Source organism: Amblyomma mixtum, chromosome 10 (assembly GCF_055824585.1).
Source record: "Amblyomma mixtum isolate Tamu chromosome 10, ASM5582458v1, whole genome shotgun sequence".
Taxonomy (NCBI): domain Eukaryota; kingdom Metazoa; phylum Arthropoda; class Arachnida; order Ixodida; family Ixodidae; genus Amblyomma; species Amblyomma mixtum.
This window is the reverse complement of record NC_143021.1, coordinates 183,806,909-183,828,864: the sequence shown is the minus strand read 5'-3', so window position 1 is coordinate 183,828,864 and position 21,956 is coordinate 183,806,909. Positions and strand designations below refer to the sequence as shown.

Sequence of the window (21,956 nt, the reverse complement as noted above, 5' to 3'; positions counted from 1 at the left end):
ACGCTATTAACGGCGTACTTTATTTCAGTTCTATGCAGCAGGTCCATGATTTTGCGTCTTCGTTCGAATTCATCCAGTATACCTCTCCGGGCCATTTTTAGCCTTTGAGAAGGCCAGAGTTAAAGTTGGGATGACAGAGGCACATAAAATATGAATCGGCGATGAGTTATATGTCTCCCTCGTCCCAGGGGTCACGCTGGTCCTCTGAGATGGGATCGCACCAACTAGCCCGGAAGAATGCATTTTGCCCCAATGCGTGGCCGCCATCAGCAAGCTCCTTTAGGGAACTCAGCATGCCGCTGCATTCGAGGACAGCTGAGCCCCCTCCCTCTGCCAACAAGCCTCTGTAACCGCGCGGCAGCTGCTCCATATATTATTGGCTATCTTGCTTAAACATTTTACCGCCAGCGGCCGTACCAAGGCTCGGTGGCCGAGTTACGCATCCGCGACTCATAAGAGAGAAGCATGCTCCATCGCGCTTTTGCTGAGAAGTTCAATCCACAGGTTCTGCGTGTAGAGAGGAGAAAACAACGTAGCAGATTTAACGTAACAGATTTCTGTACTAACTGGCGGGGGCTGAAAAAGAGTGCTCGTATGGTGCCAATTTCTCCGCTCAGTCCTATCGACGATTAACTCGTGAGCCAGCGATGGGGTTATTTTTTTCGGTCGTTGGAACAAAGCGCACGTCGTAGGCAAGTGGCATATCGACAGCAAACGGCGTCCGCCGCCATTAAAAGGCTCTGCAGCGGTTCTGGCAACGAAGAGGACAATGCCGACAACGAGGTGGAGGCTCAGTTGGCCAGCATACTCTTTCAATCGACGACATTCTCTCCTATAAATGATTCTACTGTCGTCATCTCGATACTTTTTTATGCTTGAGCGACGTGGGTCTATACCTGACTTCTAAGAAACATGTCTTTCAAACCTGGCAGTTCTTCATCATCTGTCACGTCCTATTAAATGCTAGCTTCTCCGGATCACGCAAACCGATAGCCATAAAAGCATTTTCGATAAGTGTTCCATGAAAGGATTCTATCTATCGCGAGCACGGATGAAGCATTGCGGTGGCGAATATGGTCATCTGGCATTTTCAAAATCGATTGTGAGCTTAATTGTATCGATGCCTATTTTGTGTATCTTCCGCTGCTGTGGAGAATCTCGTAGGTGTCTCATATAATGTGTATATCCTGTTGTTTGTTTCAAGCAAAAGCAAATGTTGAATGGTGGTGGCACTTTCCTTTGCACGGCGAGCTCCTGCTCACTATTTGCGGTTACTGATCAATAAAAATGCCGGCGAAAAGCACAAGCGACGCATACGGCAAGATGTATAAACTGCCGTTCAGCAAACACTATGCACATGAAGGCCCAGGTCAACCGCGAAAGGAGAAAAGGGTGGTCATGAGGAGTTAGATGGCGTAATCCTTGAGAGCTTACCATAAATACTGAGGAAGTTTTGTATGGAGAACACAAAGGTTTGAAGCCACAAAAGATCACACAGAGCGTGCAACAATTTATGAAAATTTTTGCTTCTGACAGAGAGGAAGCGTAAACTATTTGTTGGTCTAGTGAAATAGAGTACAAACCGTCCACATCACCAATTATGGTAGGAAGATCTTCGTTTTGTAGCAGAAACAGAAAAATATTGACGAAGTAATAAAGTACAGCGTGCAGACCAACAGTGACAATGCTCGACCCGGCAATCACTTAGCCTGCATCTATAACTTTTCCTTGAGCACGAGAAGCAAACGTCAGCGAAACAGGCCTACTAGACTGCACAATTTCCGGTTGATTCGAGCGCCTGATACGTCGACGACGACACTTTTGTGACACATCAAAAGGGTAGAATAGCTGGCCTCTGCTACGGTGCGTGGAGCTACGGAAACAAGTTCGGACAATGAGTTCACTTTCTAGCAGAAAGAGCTCCCTACTGAACATGCACGTAAAGCATTAAAAGTAGCGATGGGTGTCTGGGCCAGCTGTGTGGACACCATTAGAAGAACTGCTTATCGTAGCGGTTCCTCAAGAGCCGAAGGCGGCTAGAGCGGTAATGCGCACTACCATCCCTCAGACTTGCGAAGCGCACAGAACTTGAACACCAAGCACATCTCAATAATACCACACACTGCTGCCATCATCTTTTAGTTGATAGAATTATGCTACACCTTGATTCCGTGATTTTCATTCGCAAACCTACACTCGGCGACTTTGTAAACTGCGCAGTTTTCAACGCACATTGCTATGCTGGCTGCCATTCTTCTCCTCTTCACCATAATTCGCTAGGTGCAGCCGCTGCTGCCGATGACCGCGGCCATTTTTGCACCAATGAGGAGCAGGTGATCAGGCAATGCACAAAACATACAGCTTGCGCCCAATGTGGTGTCTTTTCGAGAAATCTCGATTGCACTCTATGCCACAGCAGCATAGTTCGAGCTACGCACACTTTGACAAGCGCTCACCGTCGCAATACTGTGCTAGTTCCAACGCTTTTACTTGCGTCCACAAAAGCTCCTCTGCCTCTTGCGACTTTCCAAGAAACGCTCAGGTCGAGCACGCAGTGCGACCAGTCTGCGCGGCTGAACGGCTCAAAATGCGCCCTAAAGAAGAGCCCTATTTGTCGTACTTCAGTTCTCGGCAGATCTTTTCAAATATCATAACAGCTCGCCTCCAGCGCTGTGTGAGAGCTGCTTTGGAATTAATTGCGGCCGCCTTGCTGAAGGTATGACATCGCGTTTAATCAGACGTCAAGCTTGCTGTTAGAGCCGCATTGGTTTTAAATAGCACGCTGCTTCGGCCGCTCTGAATTTTTGTGCGGGGACAATTTTCGGACATGAAACCATAGCATACTCAGCGAGCTAGCTGCACATAAAATCTTGGCCGCTCTTTATCGCATAGCTCTCCACCAGGTTATTGAAGATGAACTTCTGCAGGAACGAGAAAAACAAGATGACACGCGTGGAGGGATGTGCTGGGCAAATAAGCCGAACCAATTTAGGGAGATATTGAATCAGCATGTTATACTGAATCTACTATTTCAGCAGAGAATCTTATTATTTAAGGCCTTCGCAGACCTAGGCAACTGATGGTTCCGTGAGCGCCTAGCTAACGTCTCAAGCATAATTTCTATCTGTGCAGTGTCGATAGAGTTAACCAAACCCTGGGCTCTTTTCTATTCTCTCCATCGTGCTTCATTTAAAACAAATCTAGGCAAAACAAGCAGCGATAAAGAATAGCGCGACATATTGTTCCTTTCTGAGAATACCTTGTTCTCTTAATCCTTTTTTTGAGAGAATATATATTATTCCGTATTTTCACTTGCACGCATTCTACAGGTACTTCCTCTAAACATTTGGAAGCAAGGAACGGTTTACTATTCTTTCACCGAAAGTAGGCTAATCTCCAAGACCAAGGTCAATAGTCCTCTCTAAACGCGAGTGATGCTGTTGACCGGCGATGTCAGAAGTGATAGGAACCTCTGAACTTCTTTTACTGTTCCTGACACAACTTGAGATAAAATTTAGTTTATTTTACGTGCTTACTCCTTTTAGTAGCGTGTAAGACTGCATCCTACGTAGGCCCGACTGTCTGAAGCCGAAAAAACATAATCCATGATGTGTCTATTGAATTAAAGAATGCATAAAGCACCTGTCAGGGTCTGCGCAAAAAGCATCGCGATCATTTTACGTGGATTGGTATGTCTGCTTCATATAATAGATAAATAGTTTCAGCTCAAGGCAAAATACGCGTGGGCTAGGGTAAGGGGGTTATGCCACTTGCAGCGAAAATATTATTGTTATGGCTATATGTATAGTATCTGGTATCGGACATACACTTTCACTCAGATCAGTCGAAATTCCTGTTCTCAGGGTGGCTTTGCGACATTCAAGTTTTTGCTAAGGACAAATATATCTTAACTTCACCTGCTTCTAGCGATTTTTCCGCCAAACGCTTAAAGCTCTCTCTCAACGCCCTCTTAAAGCTAAAGAACACTTGTGTACCTGATTATAATGAAGTCAATAATAGTAAACAATAACGAACTATTTCACCAAGTTGTTTCACGCGCTTATATCATAATATATGTTTTTGTCTTGTTTCAGGAGAAAACACATGTATGGTTTGGGGCAAGAGCAACACTTTTGCCACTTTGAGCACCGACTGCCAGTCGAAGTTTCAGCATAATTGCACTGACGGGAAAAAGATTGAGGAGAAGGACGTTGACTACTGTTCGTAGGCAGAAAATGACAGCTTAGCGGTGATGGCACTCGGAAAAATGTTAGCGCTCGTATAGTGCAAAATATTCTGCCTCATTTGTCCTGCAAGAACAGCTATTCTTTCTTTGTTCATCTGTAGTGAATACAATGGGATAAATTCATTCTATATTTTACACATGAATAAAGCTTTTTTAATGAACCACATGAGAAATTAATCTTCCAATTAAAGGAACTTGAACTACTCAGTTTCCTGGTTGCCGGGCTAACCGCCTGCTTAAACCATCGCTATCAGTAAGTGTACGTTAATCGTTTGAACTCTTTATCTTGCGGCCACTTCCGCAGTTCCCTAAGCTAGTGTCTTCGGCCCACTCCATTTTTGGTCTTTCGGAATGAGTGTACAAAAAAAAAAATTGGTGCACGTCTGGAAAGCCGCCACGGCGAAAAAGAACTCTCGCCTGCGTACGCCGCAGACAATTCAAGAAGCTTGAAGAAATTACGGGTCCCCCATTACTGACGAGGAGCGTGGGATCTTAAGCCCGCTGAGTGATACTTTCCACACATCGCTCGCACACGGTGGCACCGGGTCATGGAAGAGCGACTGGAACTTTCTGATATTCTCTCTCCTTGGCTGACCAATGCCGACGCGTGTCTCGGTGGAAAGATGAGAGGTTGTAGTGTGGCCGCTATTTGTATGTGCAAGCCTGTCTTAGCTGTAAGTGACAGACTGTGGGACTCCCTATATATGCAGGTCATTTAGGGCCATCACTCTGGCCATGCCGCAGATCTAGCTGCAAAACAGGGCTAATGCTTGACTCCCTGGTGAACATAAAACACCGAACCACGAACTCCGACGCAACGCGCAACAGTCTTCAGGTCGGCACTATCGTGATTCTCCGGTAGTCGGACTGTCGCGGTGCCCAGTGAACGAATTGTATTAGTGCACCGTTGCGGCGAGACCTTTCGTGGTACTGTAGCCTCTGTCTGGTGACACATTTTATATATTGCATTGATTGAAGAGCCCTATGGATGTGATATTATGAGCGCTAATTTAACCCCTTGAATTCTTTTTTCGCTATATGATGTTTTTTTTTGTTCGTACACTTTCTACTCCTACCCATTCTTTTGCTTCCGACAGGAGAAAGCTGTGAACCAAACGACCTCCTCAATTTCACTTGGTGGCTGGATTCTGGCCGAGCTTGCCACGCTGAGTCTAAGACATATCCTGAGAGGCCGGGCCAGCTATCCTCACATTCTTTATGGTGTATGGGTGTGCGCGCAACCGTTGTGTGGAACAGTGACAATTCTGGCGTCTGCGACGAAGGCGTGTGGTGCATATGAGAGCAGAGAAAAGTTAAAAAGTCGCACAGTGTTTACGAATGGTCGTAAATGAGTGCTAGCAGTATACTGGTATAATGAGATGGCGCGCTGATGGGTTTAGAGTAGGCTCGCCAATCTCAGTTATGCCGCTGCACTTCGTGATTTCAAGCTAGGAAAGAAGCTCAAGAAGGTAATAGAGAAGCCTTACGACGGGTCTCAATACAGCCGATATTCTTCAGTGAGGCGACCAATAATATATAGACGTCCAAGGAAAGGCACAGAGGGCCCGAGAAGCCTCTCATAGAGACAGAGGAAACGAGAAAAGCCGAGAGCGAATGGCAAAGGAAACAACTGAGCGAGAATGGAAAACTTGACAACAAGAAGGAGAAAAACTTTCACCTAAGAGAGGAAGAGAGAGACTCAGCAAAAGGAAGGCTGAAAGGGTTTAACAAGAGAAATAAATTCTTCCGAAGAAGCTTGCTGAAGATCGGTGTTTGAGCAATATCAGTGAGCCTAGGGAGAATATCCTAGGAAATACCACTTGGAAGAGTGACGAGGCTGATACTTTATAAACCATCGAAGTGGTTGTAATAAGTGGTTGCAGTTCAGATTTTGATTGTGGGACAGCTCATTCCAGCAACTGCAGCTACAGAAAGTGAAGACATGACCACAGCTACGCTTCCCCAGGGAAATGAGAATGTAAGTACCTGCTGTCGAGATATTAAGCAGTGGAGAGAATGCCAAATTAATGGGTAATTCTGTGTCTACGTTCAGAAAGTCGCCTGAATACGAAGGAAGAAGACGGAACGGTAGCTAGAATTCAAAACTCAATTTGCTACGAAACTGCGAATTACTATGATGTCTTGGAGAAACAATGGTCAATTTACGTGGAATGTGAAAGTTCCGAAGGAGCTGTAGCCAAGCTGAACACTGTAACCGAAATACTGGGAACCATTACAAATGAACTCTAATAAAAAGAGAGGAAGCTTCTCTCGATTAGGAAGCTGCGGACATCTGGCCTCTGAGAAAGCTGACAGAGCAGTGCAAAAATTGAAGCACCCAGAGGGAAAGCCTTGAAGCGATTGCCCTGAAAGTGGAGATTTGAATTAAGTAATCGAGAAACAGAGGCCAGTAGGTGTGAGGAGAAGGAGTCGGAAATTAAGGATAAGCCGTGCTTTTGGTACCGATTAAGAGAAAAGGTCCTAGAAAAGAAAGGGAAGAAGGTATTGGAAGGAAAAAAAGATTTAACCTTAAAATCCCAGAAACGGACTGAAAACAGATTATGCAAGTGACAACGGACTGCGCGCGCCTATATTGAGAGCTTGGAGGTAGCGAAAAAGAAAGGAAAACGAACTGACCACCCTCCATGCAGGGGAAATCGAAAAGGACCGGCGTTGTGTAAAGGTAAGAGAAAAACAAAATAGAAAGAGTCGAAGTCCAAGCAGGAGCCGACACAGAAGAGCGAGTAGAAAACGGAATGAGAACAAAGTGCGAAAGGGAAGTCTGAATATAAAGACGGAAAACAGCAGAGTTTGTGACATCCGGTAAAACTAGAGTAGCTTGCGAAAAGCAATTTTAACTTTGCCAGAAGGCCTGAGAGTGGAAAGAATGCTTGGACTGTGTAGGCCTAATCAGAAGAATGAGAGAAAGCATGCCTTGCATTTTTCTGCTTCGTGTTTATAGTACTGTGATCCTCTGTTGCCAAACTGTGGCATGTTCCGAAGTATATTTTGACAATTTTCAAGTGTTTTGTGCATGGGCCTCTTAGTAGGGATGTATGCATCTTCGCATTTTTCATTTGAGTTTGTGACCATATGCATGCGCGCGATTTTATTGGCACAAAAAATTATTCTGCAGTATTCTTTTAAGTTGGGGCAGTGTCACAAAACTCAGCTTACATTATGACAGCCCGCGCGGACCGAAAGAAATTTCGCTGCCTACGCCGGAGACGATTCCAGAAGCTTGAAGAAACAATCCTCCATTACCGAGAGAAAGAGAGTATAACCTCCCGGGCGATGAGCGACGCCCTCTGCACTTGCCTCTTGCGCTCCGGTGGCGCGTCACAGAGAAATGGAAACTTCTGGAAACTTTCTGGAAGCTTCTCTCCTATCCTGACCACAGGAGACGTGTGCCTCGGCGTAAGGATGACAGAGCAGTTGTACTAGGGACGCTTTGTGCATGTGCGCGCCTTCCTTGGCGGAAAGTGATAAACGAACGTTGCGCGCCAGCATATAAAGAGCTCTTAGCGCCATCGGTCAGCTCGTGCCATAGATCTAGTACTAGCAATATAGACAGATTTTGAAACCGTAGGTGTTTTATTTAATTATTTCTGTTTATTTGTCCTACTGTATCTTTAGTGTTCCTCGCGTTCTCGATGTATCTTAGTATGAGCAATACATAGCATGACCAATAGTATGAGCAAGCCAACCTTCCTTTGTCCTCCACCACCGATACCTTACTCGGATCTCCTCTGACACCGAGCTCCTCATCCGCGGGACGCTTCACAGGTGCGCTCCTGCCCATGGAGATATCTGAAGTGTCTGAGGCTTCCGCCTATAACGTCTGGAGCGCCACGTCACACGCAGCTGGAAGGCCGACCGGCAGCTCTTTGCAGACGCGTCTGGTGGACACTAGACACGGGGGAATACACCCCAGCGGCACACCATCGATGGAGCAGTCTGGACGCACATCCGCGGGCTCCTTAGCAGCCTCCAGGCAGATGTTGATACTTCCGCCGTAGAACGCGGCTGTTTAGCCAGCTCAAGATAAGGTGCGCCATGCTGAAGCCGCCTAGAGTCCGGTGGGTTGGGGTCGAGAGGTTGAGTAGGTGACGGCTTGACCTTTTGTTAGTTGTTAATGTACACTGTGTCTCGTGGAACCTCAGTATTGAGCTCTCCGAAAGCGTCCACAACATCCGAAATGTCCATGATGTGCTCTGAGGCTACATCGTCTTCTTTGGACCAGGAGCCCTGGCGTAACCTGTCTAATCAAAGCGACGACACCGGGTGCATCGCGGCGCACGGCACGGCCGCCGGACGTGTCCAACTCTGCTGCAAAGAACACACGGTGGAGGCCTGTCCGGTATGATTACCAAGGCCTGAAATCCAAATACACTATAGGTTTGAGGAATGCTGGAAGATGAAGCCCAATTTTTCAGCGTGGTAGACATCTCGCGGTTTGCCGTTTTCATATGCTCTATCCGATAGCAGCGCCACTTTTCGTGCTCCACTGACTGAACAGCGCTGGGTACTGACTCTCCATGACTGAAGAGTGCCATACAGTTCCAAAGCTTCAACAATCCGGCGATGCTTCATGTCCGGCGCGGGAGCCAAAGCAGCCTCAATTTATTGTTTTTGTTTCCGGTTCAAACAGTGCCGCAAAACGTTGAAGTGTTGTCATTTTTCAGAGCTGCCGGCGAGTCGCTTTCCCACTTTGTTTGTGATCCAAGAAGCGACCAGACTTATCTCTATTCATCATATCCAGGCGGAGCTGCTCCTACGTTGTTCCATACAAAGTGCAAAGCAGCCGACGTCTCCAGAGGCGTTCACCTCAATACGGACTACTGCCGGACCAAATGCGAGCAAAGAAGGAAGGACTCCTCAATTACCCACGTCTACCATGGCTACGACTCTAGCCCACATTATTTTGCACCAGCCCCGACTGCCACCCACGTTCAACGGTTCACCGTCCGATGATGCTGAGAAATGACTGTAACAGTTTGACCGTGTCGCCGTATTCAACACTTTGGATGACCAGAACGAAGCCACGTTTCGTTCGCCCTTGGAGGACCAGCCAGAATTTCGTTCGAAAACCACGAAGCTTCTCTGGCGACGTGGAAATCATTTAAGCGGATGTTCCCGAAGGCATTCACAAGCATCATGAGAAAAGAAAGAGCTAGCTGTTTCAATAATCACGCATCCATCACCGGAATGAGGCAGTGACCGCGTACGTAGAAGACAAGACGCGCATGTTTCGACGTGCCGTTTCTTACATGGCGGAGGAGAAGAAGGTGGAGCTTTTGATGCGTGGTGCTAAAGAGGCACTTTTCCATCAAGGAAGCAGCCGCCATTGAGAACAGCTTGGAATCACGAGCCCGCCATTTTCCTGGACAGCTCCAAATGACCAAGAATGCCCTCTCGGATGGCGCACCACTTAGAGGCAACCTGGGGATCTCATCTTCTAAATTGTACAGGAAGAGCGGTGTCGCATGTTACCATCTTCTAACAAGCCTCAGGCAACGACCCCAGAGGAAGTTGTGCGCAAAGAAGTGCAGCATGCGCTTGGCTCTCCGTCACCGATCCCTCCAGCTGAAGCTCTAGCCTTGACCTACGCTGCTGCAGTACGCAGTCCTCAGCCCCACGGACACATACGCCCTTTTCGATGTGTACCAGCTGTTCCCGAACGCCGCCCCTCATCCTGCCCCTGCCGACCCAGACTGCGAACGTCGCCCAAGCCTCAGGAAATGCAACACCTGGAGGATTCAGACAACCGCCCGCTGGTCTTCTGTTGTGGTGAAGCCGGCCATATTCTTCGCCACTGCCCGTAATGACATGTCGGTCTTCGTGGCTTTGACGTTGACGCCCCACGACCACGCTTTGGCCAACGTCCGCGAGCTCCTGTTTTCAAATGCTGTTCTCACAATTCAGCGCCCAAACATGGCTCATTTAAATTGCCTGGTAAAACAAAATCATGAAGGTCCATAACACGGGCGCGAGCTTTCCTGAAGTCAGGATCTGGGTACGATGGTACGCAATGACTGTTCAACCCTTAGTAGTAAATTAAGGCACGTCTAGAGACTGCACAAGTGTCTAAGAAAGCAATCTTCGAGTATACTTCGCTATGTATATATAGCGATAACATAGTCAGTAATATTCTAAATTGATCAACACAAGTTAAATAAATAAATTAAAAAAATCCCCTGTGCCCCTTGGTTTCTGTGGCTGTTTGCTTCTGTCATATATATATATATATATATATATATATATATATATATATATATATATATATATATATATATATATATATATATATATATATATATATATATATATATATCTGTTGGAATTGTCTATCGGCTTAAAAATGGTTTACCCTTGCAGGTCAGGATGAATCTGTATTACGCGTTTTTTTATTCATCTTAAGTTACAGTTTTATTGTGTGGGGAAATACGACTGTGACGAATATTAACAAACTTTCTGTTCTCCAAAAAAGAATGCTTCGTGCTGTTGCCAATTTACCTTATGATTCACCAATCACGCCAATTTTCCGCGAGAACAGGATTGTGTCTGTGAGACACTTGTTTTATTACAGGTTTGCAAGCTTTTATAAAGAACAATATCTAAAGATGACACCTACGTTTTTAATCTTGTCACACTTACACCTCGCCACTCGTCTTATCCCATTAGAAGCCGTGGCTCGTATGCAATCTCACAAGTCAGAACCAACTATGGTTTCATGATGCTCGGGTCTATCTTGCCTCGGCTTCTAAACACACCTTTGTCGAATGAACTTAGTACCATGTCACTGTCTTCTATTCGCAACCTGCATATCTAACAGCACTGCTAACTAAAGCTTTATTTTTTTTTTCTGGAAAGCACCATGCTTGAAATGCTGTTTGTAATAGTATAAGAATGTAGTCTCTATTTGTACAGTAGCAACTGGTATTATCAATATGTGACATGTTCGTGTATATGTTGCTGTCATGCAGAGTTATTTTGTACCGAGAGTTGTTTCAATTTTTTACCCCTCAGTGCTCATGCGTCAGTAAATGTCTATGTACTTTTTTTTCGTGCATCATGTGCTTCTGCCAACATTCAGGGGCGGCGAGGCTTGTCAAGCAGTGGTGGAACACTGCTTTTTTCTCGCCGTCCTCACTTTTTTGTGTTGCGCGAAAAACTGGAATAAAGAAATGAATGTGTATATATATATATATATATATATATATATATATATTGTAAGACAGGCCTTCGGCTCCCGAACCTTGGGCGGCTGGCGTGAGGAAGAAGAGGACGAAGACAACGGCGCCGATGCTCGAGCGTGTGCGCTGATCGCTGCCGCTGGGACTGATCGCTGCCTCTGGACTGAGCTGAGACGTACCGCTAGCCGTTCGCGACGCAGCGCCTTCGTAGACGTCCTACACTACACTTGGTGGAGGTGCTGGGTAGGTTGGGCCGGGGGGTCGGGCACCGTGGTAGAGCCTGGAAGCCTGGGCATGGTGGCGTATCTCGATGGTGAGAACAGACAGCACCCGACCCCCCGGCCCAACCTGCCCAGCCTGCTGGCCCTGCTGTCACCTGTTCTGGTGCCGTCCGTCAGCGCGACCCCACGATCTTCAGCGGCACGGATGACACCGATGTGGAGGATTGGTTGGCCTCCTATGAACGCGTAAGCGCGTATAACAAGTGGGACGACAGCGTCAAGCTTCCCAACGTTATATTTTATTTAAGCGACGTTGCCATCCTGTGGTTCCGCAACCACGAAGCGGACATCTCCAGCTGGGCGGATCTGAAAACCAGCCTCACGGAGGTCTTCGGCCGTCCCGCTGTGCGTAAGCTTCGTGCCGAGCAACGCTTGCGCAGTCGGGCACAACAGAGCGGCGAAAACTTTACCAGCTACATCGAAGATGTAGTCGATCTCTGCAAACGCATCAACGCTTCCATGAGTGAGGCAGACAAGATCCGAAATATTCTGAAAGGGATTGATGATGACGCCTTTCAGATGCTCGTCGCGAAGAATCCCCAGTCTGTCTCCGACGTGATAAGCCATTGCCAAAGCTTCGATGAGCTGCGCAAACAGCGCCTTTCGACCCGCCGAGCCGGCTTTCAAGAGGCAAATATTTCCAGCTTGGCTCTTCCCCGGGACGGTGCTCTGGACCAACAGTCGCTCCTCCAGCACATTCAGCAGTACGTCCGTGAAGAAGTCGCCCGCCAGCTGTGCTTGTCGACCAGCCCACCTACTCCTGCGCCGCCGCTCACTCCCAACATCCAGCGAGTCATACAGGAGCAGGTCGCCGAGGTACTGCCCTCTCCTCCTCCACCTCCTCAGCAGCCACTGATCACGGCTCCATTAACCTACGCGGATGCTGTTGCGCGACCGCGGCCTTCGCCTGCTGCTCCTGCCTACGGGCCTCCCCATCACCTGTTGGAGCCCCAGCGACCTGCACCAACCGCTTATCGTCCGGTTGCCCGCCCAAGACCACAGCCGCAGCCTCTCAACCCCTGGCGTACGCAAGACAACCGCCCTATTTGCTACGCCTGCGGAGTAGCTGGCCACGTGGCTCGCTTGTGCCGCAGTCGCGACTATCGACCGTATATTTATAGGCGTGAGCCGACTTACGATCTATCCCCGACCTCCTCGCCTGTGTCACATGAGCCGCCTCCCGATCCGTCTTCGTCTAGCTACCGTTTCCGCTCTCACCGCTCGCCGTCCCCTGGCCGACGTTCCCGCTCTCCGATGCTCCGCCGCCCACCCGCTCCGCAAGCGGAAAACTAACGGCCGCAGTTCCGGAGGCAAGAACTGCGCCGCCAGCGACTCGCTCAAGCCCTGTATCCGTGCCAGTCAACATTATCACCGTGTTCGTTGAGGGAGTCGCCGTCGAAGCACTTGTTGACACGGGCGCAGCCGTTTCTGTTCTTAGCCACACACTATGTCGCAGACTCAAAAAAGTGACGACGCCTCTTCCCGCCGTTTCTCTCCGAACCGCCAGCGCTCAGGACATTCGACCATTAGCCGCCTGCACCGCCCGCCTGCTTATCGAGAACGTCCCCTACACAATAGAGTTCATCGTCCTCGCCCGCTCATCTCACGACGTCATCCTTGGTTGGGACTTCCTTTCCACTCATCATGCTGTAATTGACTGCGCCCGTGCTCAGCTTGAGTTATCGCCCTTCACTGACGCTCCCTTGGACGTGCCCGACGCTGCTGCCGCTACTGTGATCGTTTCACAGGACACTGACGTTCCGCCCTTTTCTTCAGTGCTCGTGCCTCTTTCTTGTGCTGCTCTCTCCGACGCAACTGTCGCATATACGCCCTCTTTACGATGCGCTGACCAGAAATCTGTTTTGCTGCCTCATGCCGTGCTGACAATTATTCGTGGCTCCAGCGCTATTTATGTATCTAACCCGTTCTCCTGCCCTACCACTTTGCTCCGTGGCCAATCACTTGGTAGTGTTGCCGTGCTAGATCCCGCCTCAGCGTACCCCCTCGTCGATAGCTCGGCCGACTTTCACGTCAGCGCCATTACGCCTGTTTCCATCGCCAATCCGTCTCCTCTCGATGTTTTTCACCGCTCCGTCGACGCCGCCCTGACGCCTACCCAAAGGGCCCAACTTGTCGCCGTCCTGCACCGTTTTGCAGCTTCGTTTGACTACCAGCAAACATCATTGGGCCGCGCAACCACCGTTACCCACTCTATTGACACTGGCACACATGCCCATTTGCGCCAACGTCCGTGCCGCGTGTCAGCCGCTGAGCGCCGCATCATTGACGAACAGGTTACCGACATGCTCAAGCGCCACGTGATACAGCCGTCGCAAAGCCCGTGGGCATCGCCAGTGGGCCTTGTCAGGAAAAAAGACGGTTCCATCCGGTTCTGCGTTGACTACCGTCGTCTGAACAAGATTACACGCAAGGATGTTTACCCTCTCCCTCGTATCGACGACGCCCTCGACTGCCTGCAGGGCGCTGAGTTCTTCTCTTCATTGGACTTGCGCTCCGGTTACTGGCAGGTGCCGATGGCAGAGGCCGATCGCCCAAAAACTGCATTCGTCACACCTGACGGGCTCTATGAATTTAATGTCATGCCCTTCGGCCTCTGCAATGCCCCCGCCACATTCGAGCGCATGATGGACAACCTACTCCGCGGGCTTAAGTGGCACACATGCCTTTGTTACTTAGATGACGTTGTGATATTTTTGCCGGATTTTTCGTCTCACCTACAGCGCCTTGAGACCGTTCTTCTCTGCCTGGCCGACGCTGGCCTCCAACTCAATTTAAAAAAGTGCCGCTTCGGAGCTCGGCAGCTCACCATTCTCGGACATGTCGTGTCCAAGGATGGCGTTCTTCCGGACCCGGCAAAGTTGCGAGCTGTAGCAGAATTTCCGAAACCGACTTCTGTAAAAGACCTCCGCAGCTTCGTGGGCCTCTGCTCCTATTTCCGCCGCTTTGTCCGCAACTTCGCCACTATCATCGACCCTCTGACCAAGCTCCTTTCCGGCCACGACCTTTCGGCCTGGTCGCCAGCCTGTGATGAAGCCTTTACGACACTCCGTCGCCTCTTGACCACTCCGCCAATTCTGCTCCATTTCGACCCTCGTTCTCCGACGGAACTCCACACCGATGCCAGCGGCGTCGGCCTCGGTGCAGTCCTCGCGCAGCGCAAGCCTGGCTTTGACGAATATGTTGTCGCTTACGCTAGCCGGACACTCACAAAAGCTGAAGCGAACTATTCTGTCACTAAGAAGGAGTGTTTAGCCATTATGTGGGCGATAGTCAAATTCCGCCCTTACTTGTACGGGCGCCCTTTTGACGGTGTCACCGATCACCACACCCTCTGCTGGTTGTCGTCTTTGAAAGATCCCTCTGGTCGACTGGCGCGCTGGGCTCTGCGGCTTCAAGAGTACGACATCCGCGTGGTCTATCGTTCCGGCCGTAAACATGCGGATGCTGATGCCCTCTCACGTTCCCCTCTGCCGTCTGAGGCAGCGTCTTCTATCTGCGCCCTGTATTCTTTGACGTTTGAGCCCGCTGATATGGCTACCGTGCAACGCAAAGACCCATGGATCGCTTGCCTCTTGGATTTCTTATCTGGCCAATCGCCTCGACCTCCTTCCCGTGCTCTGCGTCGTCAGTCCCACCATTTCGCCATCAGAGACGAGCTTCTTTACCGTCGGAACTACCTTCCGGATGGTCGCAAGTGGCTGCTTGTCATTCCGACCCATCTGCGCTCCTTCATTGGTTCTTCCTACCACGATGATCCCCAGTGTGCTCATGCCGGCTTCTTGAAGACCTTCACCCGCCTACGACATCGGTACTACTGGCGCGGGATGTACCGTTATGTGCGCAAGTTCGTTCAGTCGTGCCCCGCATGCCAGCGCCGAAAAAAACCACCTCGCCAACCCGCCGCTCCTTTGCAACCGCTGCCTTGCCCAGCGCAGCCCTTCGAGCGTGTTGGCATCGACCTCTACGGCCCTCTTCCCAGCACATCAGCCGGCAACCGCTGGATCATCGTCGCCATCGATCATCTTACCCGGTATGCCGAAACATCACCTTTGCCATCTGGTACAGCCCACGACATTGCATCCTTCATCCTCCATCGCATCGTTCTTCGCCATGGTGTTCCCAAATAGTTGCTGAGTGATAGAGGTCCAGCCTTTCTGTCTGAAGTTGTCGAAGCTCTCCTTCGGGAATGCAACATCGTTCACCGCACCACCTCTGCCTACCATCCGCAGACAAATGGCCTGGTTGAGCGTTTTAACCGCACTCTTGGCGACATGCTGGCCATGTATGTGGCTTCCGATCACTGCAACTGGGACCGCGTTCTACCTTTCGTCACCTATGCTTATAACTCCGGTACTCAAGCCACCACCGGATTCTCTCCATACTTTTTCCTCTACGGCCGTGAGCCTTCTTGCACAATGGACACCATTCTCCCTTACCGCCCTGATGCTTCTGAATTTACGACTCTTTCTCAAGCCGCCACTTATGCCGAAGAATGCCGCCAGCTTGCCCGGTATTTCACTTCACACTCCCAGCAGCAGCAGAAAAGCACCCGTGATCCCTCTGCACTACTTCCCACTTATCTTCCTGACTCTTTGGTCTAGCTCTGGGTTCCTTCCTCTCTCTTGTATACTCCTCTCTCTTGTATACTCTTGTTTGCAGATGATACAAATGCTTTTTTTTCCGGATCAAAATTGAAAGAAATAGAAGAAGCAGCCAACACTTGGCTATGTAACTTATCGAACTGGCTTATTAGCAATGATTTGCAGTTAAACATCAAGAAAACAAAATATATCCTATTCAGAGCAAGAAACACACCTATTGACTACGAAATTAATCTCACCTTCCACACTGAAAGTTTGCAGCAAACAAAAACCATTTAATTCCTCGGTGTCCACTTTGAAGAGTTTCTGAGCTGGAATGAACATGTAAATCATTTGAAATTAAAAATGTCGAAAGTAGTTGGAGCATTATGGAGGGTGAAGAACCTGATTCCAACTAGGTACAGATTAAATACATATTATGCAATCATCCAATCCCACTTAACTTACTGCCTTTTGATTTGGGGGAAAACAACTAGAGGTAACTTGCAAACGTTAACAATCATGCAAAAGAAAGCCATTAGGGCTCTGGAAAGCTTAAATTATAATGAGAGCACAAGGCCTTTTTTCAAGAAATATGGGATTTTTTATCTTGAACAGCTCTATTTATACAAACTTGCACTCTACATATACACCCAAAGGAAACAAAATTCCCACAGCTTTGATAATACATATCTGATGAAAAATGACAGCTTTTGTTTCAGGAAAATAAATTACATATTACCACGTTTACGAACAAATTATGGATTACAAAGTATGAAATACCTTATTCCCAACGCTTTAAACGAGAACGCGTTTTTAGCTGAAGCTATCAATTATCCTTCTATTAATACATTGAAAAGATTTTTGCGCGAAATTTTCATTGTGTGGTTGTAGTTGGGTTCACGGTTTTTGTGAATTTCTATAATGTGTACTTTCTTTTCGAGTGACTGCTTTTGCGTGGAATGGACTGTATTTGATTTATGTTTATCATACTTATTTGTTGTACATTATTGATTATAAGTGTCTCTCCTCATGGATTCTGTATTTTTCTGATGGTTTCTGCACAAGGTTTTGCTAAAACAGTTTTTATTTTGTTTGAATGTTGGCACGAGTGTTGTCCACAATTTCAAATATCATGCTAAATTGTTTTCGCTCAAAGTGCTTTGTTCGTTTTTCTTCGTTAGTTTATGATTTGTTTATAATCGGAGTGCATCGGAGTGCATCGCTACCAACTTTGTTGTGGGGTCAGGGGACCCAGCCAGGTACAGGTATTGTACCTTTTGTCCCCGGCCCTTAGTTTTCTGTACTGAGAACTAAAATGTTAATAATAAACTCAAGTCCCGGCCTTTCGTCCAAACTTCTCAGCAAGTACCAGGGCCCCTACCGCATTCTTAAGCAGACATCCCCCATCAATTACCTCATCGAACCCCTTACACCGTCTACTGATCATCGTCGCCGAGGCCGTGAAATTGTCCACACCGACCGCCTCAAACCATACTACGATCCCGCCGTCGTCACATCTCCCTAGGCCGCCAGGATGGCGCCTTTTCGCCCGGGGGAAGTTGTAAGACAGGCCTTCGGCTCCCGAACCTTGGGCGGCTGGCGTGAGGAAGAAGAGGACGAAGACAACGGCGACGATGCTCGAGCGTGTGCGCTGATCGCTGCCGCTGGGACTGATCGCTGCCTCTGGACTGAGCTGAGACGTACCGCTAGCCGTTCGCGACGCAGCGCCTTCGTAGACGTCCTACACTACAATATATATATATATATATATATATATATATATATATATATATATATATATATATATATATATATATATATTCCATTCTCCCCTTTTTCCCTTTTTTTTCTTTTCTCCCCGCTACCGCATACGTGGGTGGTGGGCGACGACATTTACCCTCCGCGCTCCCTGTCCCGTTTGTGTATTTTTGTAAATTTTTTTCTTTTCTTCTCTTCCCTGAGCCGTTCTCTCTTCTGCATCGTCGGCTTGTTTTGGCTCATGTGTCGAACACCTGTACAGATGAAGACCCTTTGAGAAGAGAAGCAAGAACCATGTAACTTCAGTCTTGAAAAAGGACAGGCTCTGTCCGAAACGTCGACTCCCAATAAACGTTTGCCTAAAAGAAGCGTTTCTCAATTTTGCATCTTATTTAAACTAGCAACCAAGTACGTTTACCTTATTGTGCTATATATATATATATTGTCACGGCTATACAGTCGGGCCAGCCAGGTCATGTTTTACTGAACAGCGCCAGGCAGCAGCGAACTCCCGAGCGGAACCCGAAGAAGAGACGACGAAGAAGCACTGCCCGCCACCATACCTAAGGCTAGCCAGGATGGCGGTTAAGACAGTTCGGCCAGGAGACGGCGCCACGAGAATGTCCAAGAATGTGGCATTGCTCCCCCCCTCTGGAAAGCGCCGCCCGCGGCGCTGGAGGGCGTGTGGTCCGGAAGCCGCTTCCCCGGGCACAGGCGTTTGGGGCACGAACATCCGCTGATCATAGAGTGCCCTTGCAGAGGCGCAGTAGTCCTGGTGTATATGGTAGGCATCGGCGACGGGCGCGGAATCCACTTTCTCGACCGTCTTGATCTCGTACTCGAGTAGAGGGAGGCATTAAGGCAATCATCATAGATGCGGATAGCTGGAGCATACGGGCGGTCAGGATGGAGAATGCCATGATCTTTGCGCTCTTAGTCGTCGGGACATTGGCTACTTCCAGTGGGAGCAGCACGCGGTCGTTCAGCGTTCGCGACAGTGAAACGTGGGTACTCCGTCCGGCGAAATATTCAAGCTGCAGCGTGTTGTGGTGGAACAGCACGGCAAGTGCGGAATGGACGTGGACGTTGCCGAATTCCATGAGGCGGTTCTGGCCGATCACCATCTCGACGGGTGCGCACGGTGAAGAGCCTAGTGGAGAGAGAGAAGGTAGAGACGGGTGAGCTGCTAGCGGGCGTGGTAAGGCTTCATTCGGGCGACATGCACAACTTCGGACATTGGTCGTCTAGAGGAACGAACAGTTCCTTGAGGCAGAACTTCATAGTTTACCTCGCCGAGTTGGCGTAACACTTTATAGGGGCCAAAGTACCGCCGAAGAAGCTTTTCAGAGCGCCCTCGTTGACGGACTGGGCTCCACACCCAAACATGTTCTCCGGGCTGGTGACATCCCTGTGGCGATGGTTGTAACGGCGAGCGTCTTTTTCTTGTTGATGCCGGATATGCTGCCGAGCAAGTTGGCGGGCGGCCTCAGCTTCGTGAACAAAGCGGTCGGCCCCCACGACTGTGGAGTTTTCACTGCCAGGAAGCAGCATGGCGTCGAGCATTGTCACGGCATCGCGACCATGGACTAAGCGAAACGGTGTGAAGTGAGTAGTCTCTTGAGGCGCGGTGTTATATGCGAACGTAACGTAAGGGAGTACTGCATCCCAGTTGCGGTGGTCGTCGTCGACATACATGGAAATCATGTCGGCGATCGTCTTATTTAGGCGCTCAGTGAGTCCATTAGTTTGGGGGTGATAAGCTGTTGTTCGTCGGTGGCTCGTGCCGCTGAGTCGCATAACCTCCTGTGTCAGCGCCGAGGTAAAGGCGGTTCCTCTGTCAGTTATAACGACCGTGGGTGCGCCATGACGAAGCACGATGTTGTGCATGAAGAAGGTGGCAATTTCCGCAGCTGTTCCACGGGGAAGAGCTTTCGTCTCACAGTATCGGCTGAGGTAGTCGGTGGCGACCGCAATGTACCGGTTACCCAGCGAAGACTCCGGAAAGGGGCCGAGTAAATCCATGCCGACTTGGTAGAAAGGAACTTGTGGTGGATCAATAGGCTGCAAAAGTCCGGCCGGCTTAGTCGACGACGTCTTGCGACGTTGACACTAGCGGCAAGTTCGGACGTAGCGTTTCACAACCTCCGCGAGCTTGGGCCAGTAATACTTTTGCCGTATGCGGGCCAACGTTCGGGATAAACCAAGGTGACCAGAGGAAGGATCATCGTGGCACGCCTGCAAGACTTCATCGCGAAAGGCATTAGGGATAACGAGCAGATAGGCAGGCTCCGTCGACCTATAGTTCTTTTTGTACAAGATACCCTCCCGTAAACAGAATGATGACAGGCCGCGGGAAAAGATGCGGGGCGGAGTCTGAGCGCTTCCTTCGAGATAGTCAATCAGGGACCGTAATTCAATGTCGTCTCGTTGGCGGTGAGCCAGGGTGGACGCGGAGATGGCCACAAGGAAAAGGGAATCGTCATCGAGGTCCACGGGGCTGGCAGGAAGTGGGGCACGGGACAAACAGTCTGCATCACTGTGCTTTTGCCCTGATTTATACACGATGGTGACATCAAATTCTTGCAGTGGGAGGCTCCAGCGTGCGAGTCGCCCTGAGGGATCCTTGAGATTTGCCAACCAACACAGCGAGTGGTGGTCGCTCACCACTCGGAAAGGGCGGCCATACAAATAGGGTCGAAATTTCGTTACTGCCCGCACAATAGCTAGACATTCTTTTTCGGTGGTAGAATAGTTCACCTCAGACCGTGATAACGTGCGGCTTGCGTAAGCGATTGCGCGTTCGACACCATCCTGCCACTGTACAAGTACCGCACCAAGGCCAAAGTTACTCGCGTCTGTGTGCAGTTATGTGTCAGCTGCCTCATAGAAGTGCCCAAGTATGGGCGTATTTTGAAGACGCGTGCGTAGCTCTTCAAAGGCATGTTGTTGCTCCCGACCCCAGACGAACGGTTCGTTATCTTTGGTGAGGCGAGTAAGGGGCTCAGCTATTCGAGAGAAGTTCTTCACAAAGCGCCGATAGTAGGCGCAGAGACCCAGAAAACGGCGCACATTTCGCTTGTCAGCAGGAATGGGAAAAGAAGCGACGGCGGCAGTCTTGTCGGGGTTTGCACTAACGCCCTTGGCGCTCACAATGTGGCCCAAAAACTTCAGCTCCTGGAAAGCGAAGTGACATTTTTCGGGCTTAAGGGAGAGACCAGCTGAACGGATAGCTTCGAAAACAGCGCGTAAGCGGCTGAGGTGTTCTTCGAAAGTGTCGGAGAAGATGACAACATCATCCAGGTACACAAGACACGACTGCCATTTAAGATCAGAAAGCACAGTGTCCATCATCCGTTGGAAAGTTGCCGGAGCTGAGCATAGACCGAAGGGGAGCACCCTGAATTCGTACAAACCGTCCGGGGTAATAAATGCGGTCTTCTCCCGGTCACGTTCGTCCACCTCTATTTGCCAGTAGCCGCTGCGTAAATCGAGTGATGAAAAGTATCTGGCGTGGCGCAGACGGTCGAGGGAGTCATCAATGCGCGGCAAAGGATAAACGTCTTTCTTAGTGACTTTGTTCAGATGTCGGTAATCAACACAAAACCGTAGGGTCCCATCTTGCTTTGCAACTAGGACCACAAACGACGCCCACGGGCTCTTCGATGGCTGGATCACGTCGTCCCGGAGAATTTCTTGAACCTGCCTTCGAATTGCATCCCGTTCCTTTGAAGATATCCGGTACGGCGACTGGCGTAAGGGTCTCTGGCTTTCATCAACTATAATTCGATGTTTTGTTAGCGGCGTTTGTCGAACTCTGGAGGTTGACGCAAAACAGTCCTGGAAAGAGTCAATGACAGTCTGCAGGTTGCGT

At 49.3% G+C, this 21,956-nt stretch overlaps 2 protein-coding genes across 3 annotated transcripts in view; both read left to right on the top strand.

Annotated features, from left to right (window-relative positions):
- The window catches only part of LOC149327920 (uncharacterized), a 77,505-nt gene extending 73,191 nt beyond the window's left edge, over positions 1–4,314 (top strand). For both annotated transcript variants that reach the window (XM_089563989.1, XM_089563988.1), the window contains one exon: positions 4,095–4,314. The gene's annotated coding sequence lies outside the window, so the exon portion shown is untranslated. The remainder of the gene's footprint in view (positions 1–4,094) is intronic.
- Positions 4,315–8,444: 4,130 nt separating this feature from the next.
- LOC149327919 (uncharacterized) overlaps positions 8,445–21,956 on the top strand; it is a 92,262-nt gene continuing 78,750 nt past the window's right edge. Inside the window, exons 1-2 of the mRNA XM_089565003.1 lie at positions 8,445–8,606; positions 11,799–12,747. Coding sequence (XP_089421129.1) covers positions 8,445–8,606; positions 11,799–12,747 — 1,111 coding nt within the window. The remainder of the gene's footprint in view (positions 8,607–11,798; positions 12,748–21,956) is intronic.